This window comes from Trematomus bernacchii, unplaced genomic scaffold (genome assembly GCF_902827165.1).
Source record: "Trematomus bernacchii unplaced genomic scaffold, fTreBer1.1, whole genome shotgun sequence".
NCBI lineage: Eukaryota > Metazoa > Chordata > Actinopteri > Perciformes > Nototheniidae > Trematomus > Trematomus bernacchii.
The window spans coordinates 2,378,825-2,401,255 of record NW_022987429.1 but is presented as its reverse complement, the minus strand read 5'-3'; the positions used below and the strand labels follow the sequence as shown (position 1 = coordinate 2,401,255).

Genomic DNA, 22,431 nt, shown 5'->3' with positions numbered 1-22,431 from the left:
GACTTTGAAAACATCCATTTATTGAACTTTAAAACAAATACAAATAATCATTTGAACAGTATCTTTTTAACTGTTGATTACCCTGAACGTATAATTCAACTGAAAAACCAATACAAAAATAAATAAAATAAATGATACATTTAAATAAATAATATCAAAATAATAAATACCAATAAACAAGATCAACAAATATTTTGGAGCGCACTTCCCCAAGCTACTAAACATATATAAATATGATAAATAGAAATAAATGAGACCAAAATTAATTCGATCAAATATGTTGCAGTGCACTGTCACAACCTAGCAAAGCAAAATAATAGTTTTTTTCGATTATGTTGTTTTCGTAATTGTGGCAGGCCAAAATCGTAATTGCGATTCAAATACGATTAATTGCACAGCCCTAGTTCATATTGTGAGAAAAACAGACTGTTGCAAACTCCTGAAAGTAATTTCCTCCAACCACAACAACATCCATAACCCAAGCACCACACAAACCTCAAACTAAGATCATTGGTGCAACAACGGAAGATACATAGGCCAATCATGTGAGGGGATCACACCAATCTACAACCAGCAATACACAATAAATCGAGTCTATGTGAGATGTGTTATCCTCTCTTCACCTCACCTACCATCTGTCTGGATGAGAGTTTGGAGTTGTTCAGCACCAAGATACTTTCTATCTGTGGCTCTCACCTCCTTCAGTGCAGTGAAAGCCACCCTGACAGAAAGCAAAATAATGGGTTGTTACTCTGTGGGCAGATCTGAGGTCTCTGGTGGTCAGAGGAAGAGCAAGCTCAAGGCAGTCACATATAACATCTTCACCCATGGGGAGTGTGTGTAGGACAGGATGTTTTCTGTGAGGTGGTAGACAGGGGCGGGGATGGCTGCATTATTTGGCTGTCCATGTGCATTGTAGCATCTATGCAAAACACACAAAGTTGTTGGGTTGTGTTTCATGAAGAAAAAAATTCAGTTAAAGAGGACATATAATGCACATTTTCAGTTTCATGTTTGTATGTTGTGCCTCTACTGTGACATGTTTATATGCTTTAATGTTCAAAAAGGTCATTATTTTTCTCACACTGCCTGTGCCTCCTTTCACCCTCTGTCTGAAACCAGAGCCCAGTCTGCTCTGATTGGTTAGCTGGCCGGCTCTGCTCAAAACACAAAGTGGGTCAAATGGAAAAACTCTGAGAATTATCATTTTAAATAACATTGCTAGCTAAATGCAATCTAATGTAATGGAATATTATGAAGCCATTCAAACTGATATTGTATCTTGAATGATATTTTGTGTAACTGTCTGTGAAATTTTCAGAAATTCACAGACACAGGATGCTTTCTATTCAAGAGTTGAAGGCTAAACATTGCTTTGTTATCAAATTACGCGTAACAGCATATAGTTCGCTTGACAAAAGGTTTTCTCTGGAAAAATTGCTTTTTACAGAAGAAAAACTCAGCGAAATGAGTCACCCAAGGCACAACTCGCTTCAATAACAAACATGTTTTGGTGTGTGCCAGGAATCTTTTAAATGTATAATCAAAAACCTTGAACACATGCTTAACCAAGGATTTGCCCTTCATATGTTTATGGCACATCTGTGTGTCATAAACGAAAATTCTAGTATATATATATTGTAAGCTTAAATGTTCAATTTTTTTGAACACACACACACACACACACACACACACACACACACACACACACACACACACACACACACACACACACACACACACACACACACACACACACACACACACACACACACACACACACACACACACACACACACACACACACACACACACACACACACACACACACACACACACACACACACACACACACACACACACACACACACACACACACACACACACACAGCTGATTTCACATCCTTTGTCTTGTTTCTTAGTATCCTGATAAGTGTTTATGAAAACCTTGGAGTTCTTGATATTGAGGTTTTATTCATTTAAAAATAGACGCAGCATTGGTTGTCGTTTACTGTGACACATTGCACTGGATACAAAAAAAAACATTGACGCAGTGGCTGCCCATTGTCAATTTGGATCTATGGACCCTATACAACTGGTCTGAAACAGGCACACGGTTAGTTACATTTCCTAGTAATATATAGAAGATTGTACTTTCTTGTCATTATTATTATTTCTTGTTTAATGGTACATGTGCCTTTGATGTCGATATAAAATCAAGGAAAAACAAATACGATCTATTCCAGAAGACGTGGTCACATAGCATGATATATTGATTAAAGACAAGGGGGAAACATACAGCCTTCACAGCGTATGTGGTTGTCTTTGATGGACAGGGGCACAAAGGAATATTTTAAACAGTGGCGCGTGATAGGAGAACCCTAATGATAATGTTTTTTATGAAAAATAGCCTGAAGACAGGAAGGATGACAGTCTCCTATGATCTTCATGGCTGTACGTAGAAGTCTGGTTAACTGTGGTCTGATTTATAAGACTGTGCGCAGGATTAATGTGAAAAGGTTGCATAGGGCTTAAACCGGGAAATTGCTTAGTGCAAAAAAATATTCTGATTGAATTACAGTGCGAACACTTCCTCGGTGGTTTCACAATCATCTTTCAATGTGATGTACCTTTGCGAGGCTTTATGTTACGCCCACAGTTGCCTATAAATAGTCAGTGAAACTGCCTTTATTATTATTATTCATTTATACTGACTGCATGAGGTCGATCATAGGGATCGTTATCTAAAAAAATGAAAGTTCACGCAGTGGGAAATTAAAATTCTTGCTGGGAAGGTGGAAAACAGGTAAATAATTATGTTTTGTGGACACAGTGTGGACATTACTTCAAGAGGCAGCATGTGGTGGACGCTGTGAAAGCTGCTGCCTCAGAAGGTCAGACACGTCACCATAATAACAAAGCGGTCCGAAAAGGTGGTTGACAAAGAACACACATATACAACGCCCCTTGATAGGAAACTGTGAGCAATTATCAGGGAATCTCTGCTGAGTTGAGTAAAGACAGAGGAGGATACAGGCGTGTAAGACGATGACTCACACAACATCATTTATCCTCCCTATTTAAAAGTTATAAACCCAATGTATTGACATTTATGTACAAAAACAATTGGGCTTTAGTCACAAAAACTAGTTATATTTACTTCTCTGCTGCATGTTCCAGCTGTTAACCATCTGTGTGCGCCCGGCTTATACACTTTGCACCTCGCACTGTATGTCTCAGAGCTCCAGCAGCGACTCCATTAAGAAATGAAATGAAAAAATGTGACATAAGCTGCACAATGTGACAAATAAAGGGTGTTATTTGTTTCCATACTTCTCCTCCAGTTTTACTAGCGACATCCAGTCAAGTTAGTTTGTCATAAATCACAAACTTTGCTAAGACCAAAGGTTCTGAGCCTAATTTACACCCAGAACAGACTTTCTTGAAATCGACCTTCTTATGGATTTTGTAATTTAATCTATAATACAGTATGTCCTCTGCAGATGCTTCTTTGTGCATCTTTACAAACTTCCAGGACACTTGCCTTTCAGTTACTTATCAGTTAGAGACCCGCAGAAAAGCACAATGAATGCTAGCAATACTGATTAGTATCGGGTCGGCCAATCGGATCCTTTGTTTTATGTATGTACTCCTCAAGCTTTAATGCACAGCAACACAAGTTTAACTCTCAAACCTTTTCTGACTCTTCTGTGAGAAGAGCCTGAGCTGCTTTGCACTCATTTCATTTCAGCTCAGTCTGTATTGTTGCCACATATGCTTTCACAGAAGACAAAACAGATAGTCCATAATGCCACTGGAACTGCAACAAAAGCCCTGCGAGAAAAACCAATAAAAGTAGATTCATAATTTAGCCCACACAAAAGATGTACAGGCAACGGAAATAAACACTCAACGTAATAAAGTGTGTTCAGTTTACTCAGACGAAGGCTGCACTGAAGAAAAAAGCACTGGAGGACACTTTAAAAAAATAAGAGATATTCTGTTGAGACAGCAACAATGGCAAAAATGCACTTTATATACTATTTTTATATCAATATTTGTAACTATTTATTCCCCTGTATGATTGTTTATGTTGTCTGTCCTATTGCCGTGTTTGTTAGTGTTCTGTATGTGTTTGTATTTTTTGCACACCGGGACAGAGTTGCACTCTGTGTACAATGACAATAAAAGGCTTTAACTTTAACTTTTAAAAAGTTTACAGAGACGGTTTGTTGTTTTATATAAAGCAGACATTAATACTGGTATGCTTTTGCATGTGCTCCACACGATTGGATGTACTTTAATAAAAGCAATTTAGATGTGTTGCAGATAAGAACGATGTTTTATGTAACATTAAAGGAGATTATATTTTGATATGGTTGTTTTTTGGCTTATTTTGCAAAGTTGTAGGTAGTCTGCTCTCTCGTCAGCACAGCAGCGATAACATCTGACTCAGCGCCATGTCAGCTTAATTTGCGAGACTGATTCAGTATCTCTGTGTGGAATTCTTGGCTGATAAAGCAGCGCTATAGCTACAGCATATACACTTTATTTCAGTTAAGCATACTTTGCAAACATACCCACACCCTTGATAGCAGGAATACCACCACTGGGTCCAACTAGATTTAAGAAATGTTACATCAAATCAGCCACTGCTGGGATAAAATAATACCATCTTCACGTTCTGTGAAAACGTGAGGGAGTGTTTGTGCTGATGGAAAGTACTTTTTTTTAAAACTTTTATTGAGTCTATTTTTTTGTTTGTGGGTTTAACTTAAAGCCACACAAGGCTGTATATTGTAAATACATGTGTAATTGTGTCTTTCAGAATGCTGAAGCCCTGCTAAAAGACGCAGATCCTGCCAGCGTCCAGCAGGACCACATGAAGAGCCTCAGGGCTACATATTAAATAGACTGATTGGGGCACAATTACATCATTGATTTTTTAATCACTGTTTACTGTTGTGGTATTATGTTTTATTACACCTTTATTCAACCAGGTGGTCCCATTGAGATCACCAATCTTTTTCAAAGGAGACCTGTCCAACATGGCAGCAAGTAGATTACAACGTGAACATAAAACAACAGATAACACAAAAGGACATCGCATTTACAGGGCTAGATTTACATACCTAGAGACATTGACAAGTACCAACAGTATCAATTATCATTGCACCTATTGAAGCTTTGAAAACAGGCATATAAATAAACATACTAAAATGAATCACGTCTGAGGAAAGGGGGTTCATTAATCACCCATAACTTCTTTCAGACTGTTGTGGCAGATTAATTAACTCCCTTTCCTCAGGGGGGTCTGTGGGACATTTATTTCCTTCCAGCCATGTTCACAATATAGCACAGGTGTTTTTTGTCCCTGATGTTCAGGTAACCTTACCAAGCCATCGTAGAAAGAGCAAGAATAGATGCATACAGTACAATACCCGGGTGTAAATAGCTACAGGGCTTAAAATAAGATGTGCCTTTATACATCCACCATAGGGGAATTACAATTTGACGCAGCAGCACAAGGGAATTAAGTTATCAAATAAACATTTCCATAAATACCTATACATCCAAAACAGTATCTAATGTGACATCCGGGTGTAAATAGCATTGTTAGCTACGGACACCCTGGTGTAAATAGCATTGTTAGCTACGGACACCTGGGTGTAAACAAGATCTGCCATATATTAATCTGAAAACTTTTCTTCACTACAAAATGACCCTGTGGTGACAGAAATTGTAGCCAAGTAAGCCATTTACACATTTGCTATCTTAAAACACGAAACACCCCAAGCTTTACACATAAATAAGTGTCTTGTGATCAATTAAATAACAAAGACCTTAGGCCTATGACATAATGTATGTCTTTACAAAGCACAGACCTTTGTGTCCAACCAATCAAACCTTACAGTATATAAACTTTCACATGCAGCCTACACTAAAACTTAGCAGGGACTCGCCTTGAATTATATTACATTATAAAAAGGAACTCTGTGACTGTGCCTTCAAGGTTCTTTATTGTCAATCTGACATAGCTACAGAGTAATTATGCAGTTGAAAATCTTATGTCACAGGCTTCTCCAACAATGCAACATAATAACATAACATAATAACAATAAGAGCAAGAGCAATACAAAAATAATAATAGTTATAAAAATGAAATAAAGTTATGATGTGGAATAGTGCAGTATGAGTCTATATACAAGTTATTGGAATGATATATATATATTAGGTATTAGATACATACTACTGAGTAGCAGTTGAATGTTTGAAGTTGTTTCGACAGTTCAATTTTTTAACAGTCTCACTGCCCGCGGGAAGAAACTGTCTCCGAATCTTCTTGTCCTTGCCAGGATGCTGCGGTAACGTCTGCCAGACGGCAACAGAAAGAACAGTTTGTGGCTGGGGTGATGGGGGTCTTTGATAATCCGTAGTGATTTCTTCCTGAGCCGCTGGGAGTAAAGGTCCTCCATGGATGGCAGCTCCGTCCTGGTGATGTGCTGTGCAGTTTTCACCACCCTCTGTAAAGCCTTACGATCGAGGTCGGTGCAGCTGCCGTACCAGGCCGTCATGCTGCCAGTGAGGATACTCTCTATCGTGCACCTGTAGAAGTTGCAGAGTATCCTGGAATCCATTTTGAACCTCCTCAACCTGCGGAGGAAGAAGAGCCGCTGTCGAGCTTTCTTAGTGATGGTGGTGGTGTGAAGAGACCATGTCAGGTCCTCAGTGATGTGGACCCCAAGGAACCTGAAGCTTTTGACTCTCTCCACCGTAGTCCCATTGATGGCGATGGGGGCGTGTCCCTCTCCCTGCTGCTTCCTGTAGTCCACAATCAGCTCCTTTGTTTTGCTGATGTTGAGATGGAGGTTGTTCTCCTGGCACCAAGATGTCAGGTTTTCGACCTCCTCTCTGTATGCCGTCTCGTCATCGTCTGTGATCTGGCCGATGACGGTCGTGTCATCAGCAAACTTCACGATGGTGTTGGAGCTGTGTGTGGCCACGCAGTCGTGGGTGAACAGGGAGTAGAGGAGAGGGCTGAGCACGCAGCCTTGAGGGGCACCGGTGTTGAGAATCAGGGTGGAGGATGTGATATTTCCCACCCGCACTGCCTGGGGTCTGCCCGTCAGGAAGTTCACGATCCAGTCGCAGAGGGCGCTGTTGAGTCCGAGGTCTCTGAGCTTGATGGCCAGCTTGGAGGGCACAATGGTGTTGAATGCTGAACTGTAGTCAATGAACAGCATTCTCACATATGTGTTCCTCTTCTTCGGGTCCAGGTGTGAGAGGGCAGTGTGGAGGGTGAGGGCTATGGCGTCGTCTGTGGACCTGTTTGCTCTGTAGGCAAACTGCAGGGGGTCCAGAGATTCAGGGAGGGAGGAGGTGATGAATAATTTGACTAACCGCTCAAAGCACTTCATTATGATGGAGGTGAGTGCTACTGGGCGGTAGTCGTTGGGGCAGGTGATGATTGTCTTTTTGGGGACAGGAATGATGGTGGAGTGTTTAAGACATGTGGGGACTACAGACTGCAGCAGGGACCTGTTGAAGATGTCTGTGAACACCTCTGCCAGCTGAACTGCACACACCCTGAGAACACGGCCAGGGATGCCATCAGGTCCAGGAGCCTTGTGTGGGTTAACCCTTTTAAAGGATTTACACACATCTGCCCTATTTAAAACAAAAGGGCAGTGTAGCTCCTGGTCCCTCTGTACCTCCACAGCCTGGCTGCTCTCAAAGCGCGCAAAAAAACTGTTTAGCTCATCTGGGAGAGATGCGCACGCAGACACTCCCGCAGCACCCCCCGCTGCTCCTTTGTAGTCAGTCATTGTCCTTAGTCCCGCCCACATATTCCTAGTGTTACAGCCTTTGAAGTCAGATTCCACCTTCTCTTTGTACTGTCTCTTTGCATTTTTTATTGCTCTCCGGAGATCATACCTAGACTTCCTGTACTCCTCCAAATCTCCCGCTGTGTGCGCGAGAGTGCGCGCTTTCAGTTTGCCGCGCACCTCACCGTTTACCCAGGGCTTTTGATTTGGGAATGTCCGTACAGAAACCTTCGGTACCACGTCATCGATGCATTTCCCAATGTAGCAGATGACAGTGTCCGTGTGTGTGTTGATGTTATTGTCCTCAAACACACTCCAATCCGTAGATGCAAAGCAATCCTGCAGTGCTGAATCTGACTCCTCGCTCCATCGTTGTACTGTCCTTGTTATCGGTCTGTCCCTTTTAAGTTTCTGCTTGTAAGCAGGCAACAACAGTAGTGAGATATGGTCTGATTTGCCGAAGGGAGGGCGAGGGAGAGCCTTATATCCATTCCGGAAAGGGGAATAAACATGGTCCAGTATGTTTCCCCCGCGCGTCGGGAAGTTGATGTGTTGGTAATATTTTGGCAAAACCTTCTTCATGTTGGCGGTGTTGAAATCTCCGGCCACAACGAACGCCGCATCTGGCCGTGAAGTCTCGGTTTTATCAATAAACCCAAACAGCTGATCGAGTGCCGTGTTGTTGTCGGCGAGTGGCTGCGGCGGGATATACACTGCTGTTATCACAACAGATGTGAATTCCCTCGGCAGATGGAAGGCCCGACATGAGATCATGAGGTGCTCTAGCTGTGCGGAACAGTCCGATGAAATAATCTTCACATCTGAGCACCAGTTGTTGTTAGTCATTACACACACACCGCCTCCCTTACTTTTCCCCGAGTTTGCAGTCCGGTCCTGACGAAAAATAGAGAATCCGTCAGGGACAATAGCGGAGTCCGGGATAGCGGGGTTGAGCCAAGTCTCAGTGAGAATTAACACGTTACAGTTCTTAATGTCCCGTTGAAAAGCAATCCGGCTTCTGAGTTCATCTAGCTTATTTTCAATGGATTGAACATTAGCCAGAAGAATACTCGGAAGAGGGGGCCGATTCTCACGTTTTCTCAGTTTGACCAGCAACCCGGCCCGGCATCCCCGCTTTGTCTTCTTCTTGCGTCTCTCAGGTAGAACAGCAACAGGTAGCCATGGTGAATCTCCATTGTCTGTCGGAGGGTTAATATTGTCCACGAAGTTTCGCAATTGGAAAAGTTCCTCTCTGCTATATTGTATGGCAGAGTAGGTGCGGTCGGCTAGCATGTTGCGAACCATGTTAAAAGTAAAACGGCAAAAGTAAAAGAAATATGTACAAAATACGAAAATGGGCAAAGTTGGAGAGGAGCACAAGACGATGCGGCCATCTTCACCGGCGCATCAAGCATCCATTCCTGGTATGTATGAAGGCTACCAAGGGAAAGTCAATCTCTCACTCAAAGGGTGGTTGTGGCGAAGTCCATAGGGACTTGGCTTGGCAACTGGAAGGTCACCAGTTCAAGTCCCGGAAAGACAAGTGCTACTGAGGTGTCCCAACACTAGGATGGGTCAAATGCAGAGAAACCGTTTCGTTAGATAGTACCTGTACTACGTAATGACAATAAGTTGAATCTTCTTCAAAAGCTTATTTTCCAAGTTCTTGACAGATATTTCAGTCACAAAAACCACACCTACTCAAAGTTCACGCTGAAGGCGTTGGAAGGTGAGCCTCTGAATACAGCAGCAGGATGAATTCACCCAGCCCTGAATGTGCCATCATCTCTGAGCTCGACACATAACACATTTCCCTGAGCACTACTCCTCATTGTTATCCTGCTTCCACACCAACGCTTCAGATCGCAAAATAGAGGGAAGGGAAACTAGAGATGAGAAAACCAAATCACACATTTGCAAAATATTACTAGCTAATGTTCTTTTAAAGGTCCCCTATTATACTATTTTTCATCAATATATTATAGGTCTCAGATATATACAGAACATGTCTCTGAAGTGTTTGGCTCCAAACAGATCATTGCAGCATCCCATAAACCCCTCTGTTTCAGCCCTGTTTCAAAAGTGCTGATTCTCTGTCTGTTACTTTAGATGAAAATAAGGAGCCCCTCCCCACGCCCCTCTGAGAGATATTTGGTTACAAAGAACTCTATGGTGCTCTAGGAGGAGATTCAGGTGATAATGTGTGGGGGGGGGGTTACCTTGGTTGGTGATTGGCTAATGGTTACACAAGCCAAAAAATCGTTATGACATCATAAAGTGGCAAAAATCTGATCAGCTCATTTTCAGACAGGTTTTTATATAAATGGATCAGGACAAAAAGAGAGCAAATATTTGTTCCTGAATCTTTCAGAATCTCTTTACACAGAGGGGACACATGTTGATGTATAAAAGACATGAAAAAGTGGATTTTGCATAATAGGTGACCTTTAAGTATCAAACATAAAAGTATGCAATGGGCGGCAGAATTCCCGCTATAATATCCATGCCTCTGCCAAGGAGGTTATGTTTTTGCCTTGTTTGTGTGTTTGATGATGCATGGGCAAAGGAGGAAACAATTTCATTTTGGAGCAGATCCTTAGGTAGATGATATCATTTTCTCTTTGGTTAACATTGCAATATAGGGTGAATGTGTTCAGCCTTGAAGCATTATAAGGTCTTAGGACTGTTCTCTGTACCATGCATAGTTATCCTACTAACTATGCATGGAAACCAATCAAGTGTTTGTAATCAAGACCTCTTCCTCGAATATGGAGAAGAATAAAGGACTGACTGATCGGGTAACAAAATGGCGATTCAGGCTATCCAATCGCACCCACGAGACTTGTACCTGTTCTGTCTAAACCTTTCACCAGATTTGAAGTCCTAAAGTGGGACATGATTTTTTTCTTTCTCACCCCTGAGGCAGGCTGCTATTTTCATCAGCAGTGAATGATTAGGGAGTGATGTGGTATGAGAGATCTGCCCTAGGAATCGAAAAACCATAGAACCACTTTGAAAATGAAATAAATATTCGTACTCAATACCTCACCAAAATGTAGTTTAATGGATCTGTGTGACTGAATAAGGAGCCTTTTAGAGCAAATTAGTTTATGTCTGGTTTAATTCTGAGGTTTAAGATATTTGAGCTACTTGGTATTTTGTCCCATCCCTACTAATCGATTGACGATTTTATCTTCAACACTTTTCCAAAGGGCCTGATGACTTGCTGAGAGATGCTTGAAAGGGCAGTGACAGTCAACGGTCACAAGAGCATTTAATCAGTGTCCCTTAAACTTTAAAAGGCGAGCACTGAGTTTCTCCTGACAAGATTGATCACAGCAAAGCCCCATTTGCAGAGAAAACCGTTTTCAAAGTTGAGAAAAAATTCAATTTGTTAATCTCCTATAACTAAATTCAAGAAAAGTTAGACTTTTTATCTTCCCTCGAATGTAATCATTGAATTTCAATTCAAACGTTTTCCGGGGTTAACATTTAAAAAACGATTTTCAAATGTTATTTCTGCTGAGTAATAAATGAAAAGTGAGTAATGAAATGAATAAATAATACCCAAGCACTGAGAAGGGCTATTGATGGAGGACAAGCTGTCAAGAAGCAACCAGTAGAGTATAAAAGGTCTCATTCTCACATTAAAAAGGAATTGCAGAATCATTATCCCATTAATATCAATCATCTTTTGTGTTGTATTATATTACAAGTTTCCTAGAATATTCAGCTAAATGTCCTTTATGCAAATGTGGCTTTAAGGGTACTAATGACCTTTTAATGGCCACTTGGGCAGTGCAACAAGCAGCAAACAGCATTCATATTTTATCGACTTGTAAAGTTATTATGGTGAATAATTGATATGTTTTGAGGTGTGAAGGTGACGTCGGCTCTTGAAAAAGAGAGCATTACTCACAGTAACTCCCGAATGAATAACTAAATGTGGAAAACAAACAGTAGATTTTGTACAAATCAAGAATATACATTAGTATTCCTTTGATGTCGGGTTTATGTCCCCCAGCTGTATACAAGCCAAACACTAACTGTCATTTCAGCTTTGTTTTGTTCACCACCAACTTTGGAGGAAAAACATGTGGCTCTTTAGTCCCTTACGCTCCACAATGATCAACAGCAACAAACACTGGTTGGGGGCTGGACAGATGGTGCAGTGTGTTTTTACAGCTTTGTTTCCCCCCAAAAACTGCTGTCTGCTACTGGAAACAAAGCTGATGAGAGCCATGAGAGTAAATCACAACCCTGAAGTTGCAGTCACAAAAACCGAAACAATTAACGATATGCAACACTGAGAAAATCTGCAGTTGCGGGTAAGTGAAGTAAGTTTACGTCACATTTCAGAATTATTGCCAGTGTTGACCGTTTTGCAACAGCCAGCTGCAGCAGGCTGATTTCATCCACAAACTCATCCCCCACATGTATTCGCTACAAGGGAGTCACAGCCATTTAGTGAAGTTATGTCACTGGTGTGCTTTTTTTCCGGTCAACAAGGGGAGTGAAACGTGGGTAAACATTCATATATTCATGCCACAGGTGGTAGTGACATCAGTGGATGATTAAGGGGACCACATGAATGCTAGCTATTGTTCTTTCTCTGCGTGGGAGCGTTACTACAGCTGGGTTTACAACATTTATTTCATTCACAATTAAAATGCAGCAGGTACAAGTGGAACAAAAAGGCCCATTAACATTTAAATAAAATGCTGTTGTTTAACACTCAGTTTGTTCTTATTTCATATCAGTGGCGTAATGCTTCAGATGGCTGGAGACAGGAACATCTTTTCTGGTAATATAACAAGCAGTGAAATGGTTCCATCTTTATAAGACTAACGTAAACCATCGGTACCTACTGACACAAAGCCGACATCAGATCACAATCCTTCCTGCGAGATGACTAAATTTGGCCCAGCAAATGGACAGAAGTGAACTGCCATTTTTTATAGTTTGACAGCTCTTTTATCAGCTGCACCTTTTTCAGTACAGCAGCCATGATTGATTATCGCCTCCTGATCAGGAAATCAGTCATTTTTGAGCCCGTTTTCTCAAACTGGAAATCAGCAGGGTGAGGAGACTTCAGTTATAAAATATGTTAGAAGTGGAGGTCTTTGGATGGAAATAAATGTAGTTTTGTCAACAATAATTTGTCATAACAATGTCCTTTGAATCAGGGAGCTGCAGTGTCAGTATAATTATATAATGATGTATTTTTGGGCAACCTTCATAAATTCAGTATCTATAATGAATAAGTTAGTTCAACAAGTTAAAAAGTCCTGAGAGGGGGATGCTTGATAGCTCAGTGGTTAGAGCTGGCGGATCCTATGCAGTGTGCGCTGACAAATACGCAGGTTTGACTCCCGAGACCTCGGAAAATGTCATGCAACGTCATCCCCTCTACCCCTTTTCACCTCTGTATCTATAATAAAATGCACGTTCTGAAAAAAAAAAACTGAGAGGTCTAGTAGACTCCTGCACTGGGTTCACTACTTGGGTAAACCACAAAAAAAAGTAAAAAAATATAATGAAAATGATATTATACAAGAATAAGAATGGTAAAAAGAAAATCTGAAATGTAATAATATTAGAATTGCATATTCATCTTTACTAAAATAATTGAACAGACTTTATAAAAGCTGACATGACGTTATGAAGAGCAATTATTTGCTTAACTGTGACAGATGTGCTAAAAAATAAATGAGCTGCAATGATCTACTATCAAGGCGAGAAAAACAAGTGAACATAATCCATAAAAAACATGGCTCATGCAATCTGTGTTCTATTCACATTGTTAGCGTGTGTGCATTGATCGATTTTGGGACCATGTCAAATGTGTGCAAGATGCAGTCAAAACATTACAGTTGTGTAATTGAGATTAAAATGAATGAAGTAGAAAATAAAATGAAGATTGAGTTTAGTCAATGATACCGCCTTTATCCCAACCCACAATTTGTTTAATAAATTAACTTATTTATTTATTTATCAGGCAGTTGTGAGCACATGTAGTATCCTGATGAATAAGGGTTTTATATATACTGCCTACACCAGCAAAAAGCTATAAGTCTTTTTAATTACGGGCCGAACCCTGAGGCCCACCATAAGAGCAAATTAGCATATAGTTAAACACTGATCAATGAGTATGGAGTATAAAGAGGGCGTCTGGATGTATACTTAAGCAATAGCTCACTTCAGGCCGTATATGCTCAGTATATCACAGATAAGCGGCATGGTTCGGCCCGACGCGAACCACGGTAAAACGGTTACCAAGTGTGGCAATATGAAAGAAAAATACACACTCTAATTTAAATAGTTTTTATGAGTAAATAATGATGTTAAATAAAATAGTCCCTCCGTTGCCTTCTGCACAAAACATAGTGCGAGGTGGTTGCTATGCAACAACACTAACAGCTAGCGAACATATTAGACAGAGAGCGTTGATCGATTATTTGGCTATTTATTTACATTAATGTGTATGTTGCCATTCATTGTGCACCCACTGAAAAACTGTCCAGCATCAGTAGAATGGCTTACGTGGTTACTTGTATAGGTTGAGGTTGTTCTAGGCTGTTGCTTGGCGTGGCGAGAATATTGCTCCACTTTTGCACCTGTGGCCACTAACGGGCCGTCTCCACGGCAGCGTTAAAAAATCTTGAAACGCTTCTGCCCATTCACTTTGAATGGGGTGACGTCACTTTTTTTCGCTTTCGCCGAAATGCATTGTGGGCAGGCGAGCGGAGATTCTCAGGATTTTCAAGATCCAAAGTTGAACAATGTTCAACTTTTGAAGCTGAGGAGGAAGCGTCAGCCAATCAAATGCCGTGTACGCAAATCTGACAGTTCAAGCTCTAGCCAATCAAACGGCGTGTATGCTGGGAGAGACAGACCGCAGGTCATTTCCTCATATTCCAAAACATGGAGGAGAAATTAGCGGTAGCGAATCAATCACCCGGTGCTTTATGACCAGACCTACCGGGATATAAACCGGAGGAGCCAGGCATGGAGGGAGGTGGCAGAGACAGTGGTATGTTTTCGCCTGTTTTGGGGAGTTTATATCCAGTTTACTTCGGGCTTTTTGGCTTCATATGTCGCGGGCGGGAGATTCATGTGATTGGTTGATCGCAAAAAAATCCCCAAGCCTCAGATACGCCCACCTCCAAGATTTTTTTAACGCTGCCGTGGAGACGGCCCGTAACGGTCATAATTTCTCTGCTTTGTTTCAAGACCCGCATCAGAAAGCTTTTGAATGGTGGTACTTTTCCAGTTGGTCTACTACCTGCTCTTCACGTAGCTCTGCATGTCGTCGTTTAGGTGCTTTCTGGAGATAGGCACTGCTCCATAGTAAGTAAGTATTGCAGGTCTCCCTTGAAAAAGAGATCTATGATCTCAATTGGACCATCTGGTTAAATAAAGGTTTGAAATGAAATGAAATGAAATGAAATGAAGGCCACCCCGGAGGTCGAAGTTAACCTTAAATGTTTCCATCTCATGCTTTGTAAGTTTGTTTCGTAACGGACAAAATGTAATAATATTTATAAAACGGACAAGTCAAATCAAGCAATCTGATTGGTCGATAGCGTTTTACAGATTTGAAAACATCGTTGCTTGCTTTAAAAGTAGCACAATTCATTATGTCAAACCTTCGAAAGTATCTAGATATCCCTGCCCTAATGCCAAAGTAACTGGCAACTGAATATGTTTTGCCGATTGATGTCTATGTCTGGACCGCTGCGTAAAAAGGAGGGTTTCTGCCCCGTTACTACTCCGCTGTTTTCTTGTCCCAGTTTGAAAAGCAAACTGCATGCAGTTTGCTTTTCGGCCCAACTGTATACAGTTTTTCTCAGACGCGGAGGGATACTGACTTGTTGTGAAAAGTAACTACAATTCTACCCATGGTATACGCTGATTATATCACGGCTAAGAACCAATCAGATTGCTTGATTTGACATGTCCGTTTTATAATGTACAATAACTTATATTGCAAAAACCACTATAGGGGCCAGAATATATGAATGGTATTATAAAGTCAATTTAAACTTAATAGACCTAGTTTATGTTTAGTGCTTTTCCAGTCTTTGCAAACTCTAAAAACACTTTTACATATACAAATCAGCACTCACCCGTGTAGACACATTCATAGAGGCAGAGGCTACCAATGGAGACTAACCTTCATTTACATTCACTCACTGTTGGCCATGCTTTTCGTTCACTGCAAGCGCTGGGGATTGAACCACCGATTGGAGCATGACCACTCTATCACACAGTCATTCACTGACTCAAAAATGAATTGGATTTTGTTTAAAGGTAATCTTTAAAGTGTCCATTTCAAAACTTGAGATTTTCTGAGTGTCATCTATTTTTTAGCTGGTAAATCGCAGGTGTAGGCATCAAGTTTCACTGCACATTGAACGAGTAGAAAAAAAAATTCATTACCACAGTTCTCCTCATCCGCTTGATTCCCACAGTCATCGATGCCGTTGCAGTGCAGGAGCTGAGGCAGGCACACGGTCAGGTTGCCACAGGGGAAATATCCAAGGGGGCACGTCGTTTTTTCCTCGCTGATATTGAATGCTGTAAACAGAGCAAAAATATTCAGACGTTTGATTGGGAATGCAAAATACCTGCCACTTGTCTATATATGGAGAGCCCTTGTCTAAGATGTACTTGTGGAGTTTGTTCATCTCATTTAACAGTGTCCTATGGCAACTTGTGCTTTATCTCAGAGGCATTGAACAAACAGTACATATGAACATATGTGGAGAATGTAGGACATTTGCCATTAAAAAGGTGGGGGAGGAAATTATTCATCCCTCATTACACCCAGTCTTCATTATAAATATTCCTTATCCATGCACCATTGTGAGTGTGTGTTACCATGCATGTGGTGCACAATACAGGACAAGGATAAGACTTTTTCAGATTATTCAGTCAGCCTGTATGACATCCCTGAACTGGACCTAATTAAGAAGAGAATATTATTTATGATAATATCTACTCGGCACTTAAAGCAGCCTGGCATCATGCTAAATGATAGATTTATCATCTCATTATGTCTCAACAGGACCTCTCACAATTCCTTACACTTTGTCCTTCATTAGGGACTAACGATTATGCGTTTTATCCCGTCATTCGTCATTTACTCTGAATATTTTTACCGATAGTTAAATATACAGTAGGTAAATCTTATTTGGTGCAAAATAAACACATTTGTTACTTTATTTATACATCCATTCGGCTTTTAAGCTTTCAGGTATAGCAGTATCAAAGAGCTCAGGATGCTTCTTCCACGCTGAGCTGCTCAATGACTTGTCAAGTGTTTGGTATTTTTGGCTAAATAAACACAGATGCTCTTTATTCAACATTTATTCAAAGGCAATAAAAAATGCATCATCCAGCTGCGCCCCGTTTGACTGTACGAGCCGCATCAGACTCAAAATAATAATAGTTGCTTTTAACCTCCGTGTCAACAGCTCTTTCCAGCGAATATGCAGATATAATGAAAAGGTTTTTTTTTGCACCGTTCACTTGTGTCTCCAGGTATAAGTATTTAATATCTAGCTCTTGGCATACATACAGATTCATTCAAATAGTATGACCATGGTGTAAAGCACAGAGTAATCTCTTCAGCGGTTACATAATGAAAAGTCAGCATGATCAGATGTGCCGTGAAGCACTAACATCACTTAGATAAGCTTTGCCAATTAGCTGAGACAAAACTGAACTCCAACATGTTTTTAAAGTTGCAAGTTTGCAAAAAAAGTAGTTCTTCGTCACTAATCCATATTTAGAATCTTAAAACCAGCCTCAGCCACTGCAGCTTATGACTGAGTTTCATGGGTTTGCTGATGAAGTTGTGACTGCCAGTCCTCCCTGACTGACAGCTAGAAGGAAACATAATGTCTTCACCTCTACTCAAAAAGGGAAATTGGACCAAGTGTGACATTGAATTTTCTGGGAACGGTGGTTGTGGATATATAGTCACTAAAGCAAAGCAATAAAAGCACTTTAATTATGTTTTTTATAATAATTAATGAAAAACGAATAACAACTCAGTCGTCAATCAACAACCTAAAAACTAGAATTTGGTACTCACTCTTTTTGAAACACATTATGAGATGTCACTTACCAAAAGGATTTACAAAATGTGTCACAAAACCTGTTCTGATTGTACATTTTATTTTTCAATTAATATCAGACTGTTTTAATGAGCAGTCCACATTTCTCAAGCGATATGATTATGAATTAAAGCACAAGAGATCCATTGAGTGTTTTTAGTCATGCAGCACATGTACAATGGTGAGGCGACAGTGAAGTGCTTCCACTTGACAGAAAGCATACTGATGAATCACAACATGGCAACTCTGTTTCAAAGCCAGATGGTAAACATGTTAGAAGTCCTTTTTCTAGAACAAATGTTAAATAACCAACCATTTCCTGGATAATTACATGTAACTCCTAAAGTATTGGCAAATGTGACATTATTTTGAACTCCTAATGCATCCTGCATTGCTGCCTCTCAGCGCTCCTTATCAGCCTCTGTTTGGCCAACTCAGCGTATTGAATCAGGGGATGAGGCTGTCAGTGATGGTGAGCTGTCTAAGTGGATGTCCAGCAAATCATTGTTTCCATCCATTTACTGTGGGAAATGGAAGAAACCTCTCAACCACCAACATAATATGATTTGTTTTTGTTATTTTGTTGTGACATATATAATTAACTCCTAAAGTGTTGGCAAATGTGACATTATTTGATGAAAACACATCCTTTAATGTGTGAGATGCACAATGCCTGCCACTAAATCACCAAATCAAATTACTACACTCAAAGTAACTCCTTTACAGCATATAAGCTCCGGCTTTGACAAGCATTGTGTCATTAAAAATCAGTGCACACATGTAGCCTGTGAGAGATAACGAAGGCTGTCCAAAAGTGTCATATGAATCATCCATGTGGCCCATTGTTGAATGTCCTTGATTACGCTTGTCAGTCAAAGTATAACCTTTTCAGCTGTAATTTACACTCTTTTCTACTGACGTAAAGGTTTCCACTCTCAACCAGCCACTGTGTTCTGGGGACCAGAAAGACTATAAAGCAATTAGACTTGAAATGAAAAAAGGATGTCTTGGATCATTGCATTTAACGGCTCCTGCTGTTCAGCATGTTGAAAAGAAAAACTCCTAAATGATAAATGTTTCACAGGAGCAGGACAGATTCAAAATATAAATATTCATATCACATCTCATGTTGTGCCTTCTTTAGTGATGCTTCGAACAGAGTATTCCCATACAGCACATGTACAAGATACTTTTTTTTCCAATTTGTAGCACCACAGTTCAATTTGTGTTATTGCATGTGAGGTATATGGACTGCATGCATTTATATTTCGCTTTTCCATTCTGAAGTACCCTTCAAAGCACTTTTACAGTACATATACAAGTCATGGTCATCCATTCATACAGAATACACGTTGCAATCTGCTTGGGAAACACAACATTCACACACAGCTGGCCATTGGGAGAAACCTGAGATTAAGTATCTTGCCCCAAGGACACATCGAAATGAAGGCTGCATGTAGGCTGGGATTGAACCTCCAAACTTCCAGCCACATCCTGAGACATTCTTAAATCAACCAGAGACAGAAAAAGTCTCATTTATATTTCAAATAAACCACTCAACTTGAAAGTTTATATTTGCTCTGCTCCTGAAGACACATAAAAGGTTTCCTTTATATAACTTAATTGGATAGAAGGCTTTTTCCCCATGTGAATGCCGTTTCCTTTTTTGACAAAATCAAGTTAAATAGAGATAAGAAGTGTGTGTTTTCTCTTTTTCTCTCTCTCTTTTTAAATGTGCCTGATGCACCGAGCGCTCAACTTTCTTCGGACGTCGGGCGTTGTTGGGCCACCAGTTTAATTTTGGTCCTGTTGCTTCTATGCTGAAAAGTGCATACAAAAACCTTCTTAAATAAAAACCCATTCGTATGAAATGGTTTGATTATTCAGGTAAAAGTTGCACTCAAACACTGTAAAGAAACAGCAGAAGGCCAGCCAACTACCGACACGCATGCAAGTTAAGTTGTGTGCATGTGGATTAGGAAAAATACTCATCTGTATTCATGATTTAACAAATCATAAAAAGATTAACAGAACTAAATATTTGGTAACACTTCATTGTTTTTTGGTCTTCACCAACTAAAGACCTGCCAAAAACCTATTTGCTCCACTAGTTATAAATCTTTCTTGGGATATAAAACAAGAGTCTGTCTGGTCTGATAACAAAAACGAACCGCATTATGTTGGTGGTTGAGAGGTTTCTTCAATTTTCCACAGTAAATGGATGGAAACAATGATTTGCTGGACACCCACTTAGACAGCTCACCATCACTGACAGCCTCTGCCACTGATTCAAAACGCTGAGTTGGCCAAACAGAGGCTGATAAGGAGCGCTGAGAGGCAGCAGTGCAGGATGCATAACATAAACCACAGGCTCTACACAGCCTGGTGGCAGACTGGGAATCAGGGTCCAACAGATCTTTAGGGCATTACTGTTTGAACTGAAAAATGTCCTATCTTCTGTTAACTGTGACAACATGAAATATAGAATCTTATATGGTCGGTTTTTCCTGCAGAAGATCCATTTTCCATAAGGTAGCACACAGGAGCGCAGGTTATGACTTTGAATATTTTGCTTTAGCTAAAATGCATGCAGTTATGCAACATATTCCCATCTTTGCCTTACATGTAGTGCATCAGTGCATCAGCAGTTTCAACCTCAATGCATAAAGACAAGCTGTTTTACAGCCAAACTAAACAATATCTTTATCACACAGATTATTTGAAAGATGAGTTGATTAATTCTTGGTAAAAAAATACAGTTTCTCAAGGTCCACAGTGATGTCTTTACATGTAAATGACTTGTTTTGTCCATCTTAAACCCAAAGATATACACTTTAATATGATGTAAAACAGAGATAGGTGGGAAATCTCCATATTTACAGTAAGAGGTTGAAAACCATATTTTCTGCCATTTTCAAAGGACTTACTGTAAACCATCAATTACTTAATAGTGGGCTGGTTAGGGTTTTTCACATATTCAACTATTCTACTCCTCTTTGTATCACTATTACAGTTTCAATGCTCCAATAAAAGTAATCTTGTAAATTGGGTTTTCAGCTTTTCTCAGGATTCAAAACTCTATACTTCAGGGCATATCTTGCAATGGAGTTATTGTGCACACATTAGTGTGTCAGCCGAAGTGCCACAACTCGGTTTATGAAGACAAAACACACGCACTGGATTAAACTATTTTGCTCTATGGACTAAAAGCTATATTGTGACATGAAAGGCTCTTGATAAGTCTGTCTGACCCAGAAAAAGAGCCTCTGCCAGTTTAAATTTAGTGTGGATACTTTGTTATTCCTCCAGGCTTCACACAGACTTGAATCCCTGCCATTGCAGAAAGCATACAGAACTACATTACAGTGACTGATAAGAGATTGCAAATGTACTGTTAATGAAAAAAAAAAAAGCTTAAAAAGGCTTTAAGACGGCAAGACATCTACCACTGACATGAGGAGATTCACAGCACTACAGAACTTGTATTGTTCAACATGAGAGTGAAACAGGAATACTGTGCACCTTTAAATCCACAAACTCATCGTATTATAAGAGAATAATTGGGAAATGCCTCCCACTGTTTCCAATTTCTTCCATTCACGATAATTTAACAATTTCTAGGCGGTTTCTACTTAGTGGGTGGCAGAATGCATTGCAAATATCAATACGGCTCCCTGATGTGTTGAACCCAATACAAGAACACATAGATTAGAAATGATATCCTGCTGATACAGTGACATACACAACATCTATCAAAATCATACAAGAACACGTCCTCTCTTTCTTAAAGAGATCAAATGTCAGATAAAGTCACTGGGATAACCTCCTAGTTAGGAAAACAAATGTATTGTACATTGTGTGCAAAAGAGCATATGATTGATGAGGGCACAATACAGTATGTTCACAAGACACTGAAGATTCAAAGACTTTATGAATTCGTCCAAAATAGTAATTTAATTAACTTACCGGACACCCCGTACGCGAATATCACAGCCACATAAACTTGCATGGTTCCTCGTGAAGTTTTACTGTGAGAACCGCGTGGGTGGTGGACAAGCAGGATCAATATTTTCTCAATGGTTGTCCAAAGTGAGTACAAATAACACCAAAAAGTTTTTGTTTGTCCGCAGATCAAACGCGCGGTAGGAGCGTAGACTGTATTTAGGGTTGGAGCTCCTGCAGGAGGACCTGTAGCCACTTCGCAAGGTCGAGTCGGTCTGCACCCGGTCCGACAGAGAGGAAGGTCTGAGGAATCACTTTCCATCGTCTGACGCACGAGCTGCAGCAGCAGCAGCACAGGTGCAGCGCGCTCAGAGGGGTGGAGGGAGAGAAACAGAGGGGGAGGATTCAATCTGGGACTCTGCAGAAGAGGGAAATCCATGCTCCAAAGGAAACGCGTGGACACTAATTTGCTGCTCATCAAATTCCATGCTGATCTCGTTCATTATAGTATATGCGTGTTGTATACACTCGCCAGGTGA

General features: G+C 40.4%; 1 protein-coding gene across 1 annotated transcript in view; it reads right to left on the bottom strand.

Moving 5' to 3' along the window:
* Positions 1-22,005, bottom strand: part of rxfp1 (relaxin family peptide receptor 1) — an 88,566-nt gene extending 66,561 nt beyond the window's left edge. Inside the window, exons 1-2 of the mRNA XM_034141575.1 lie at positions 21,917-22,005; positions 16,269-16,406 (exon numbers count right to left, since the gene is read on the bottom strand). Of these exons, the coding sequence (XP_033997466.1) occupies positions 16,269-16,406; positions 21,917-21,959 (181 nt within the window). The 5' untranslated portion in view covers positions 21,960-22,005. The remainder of the gene's footprint in view (positions 1-16,268; positions 16,407-21,916) is intronic.
* Between the last annotated feature and the right edge of the window lie 426 nt (positions 22,006-22,431).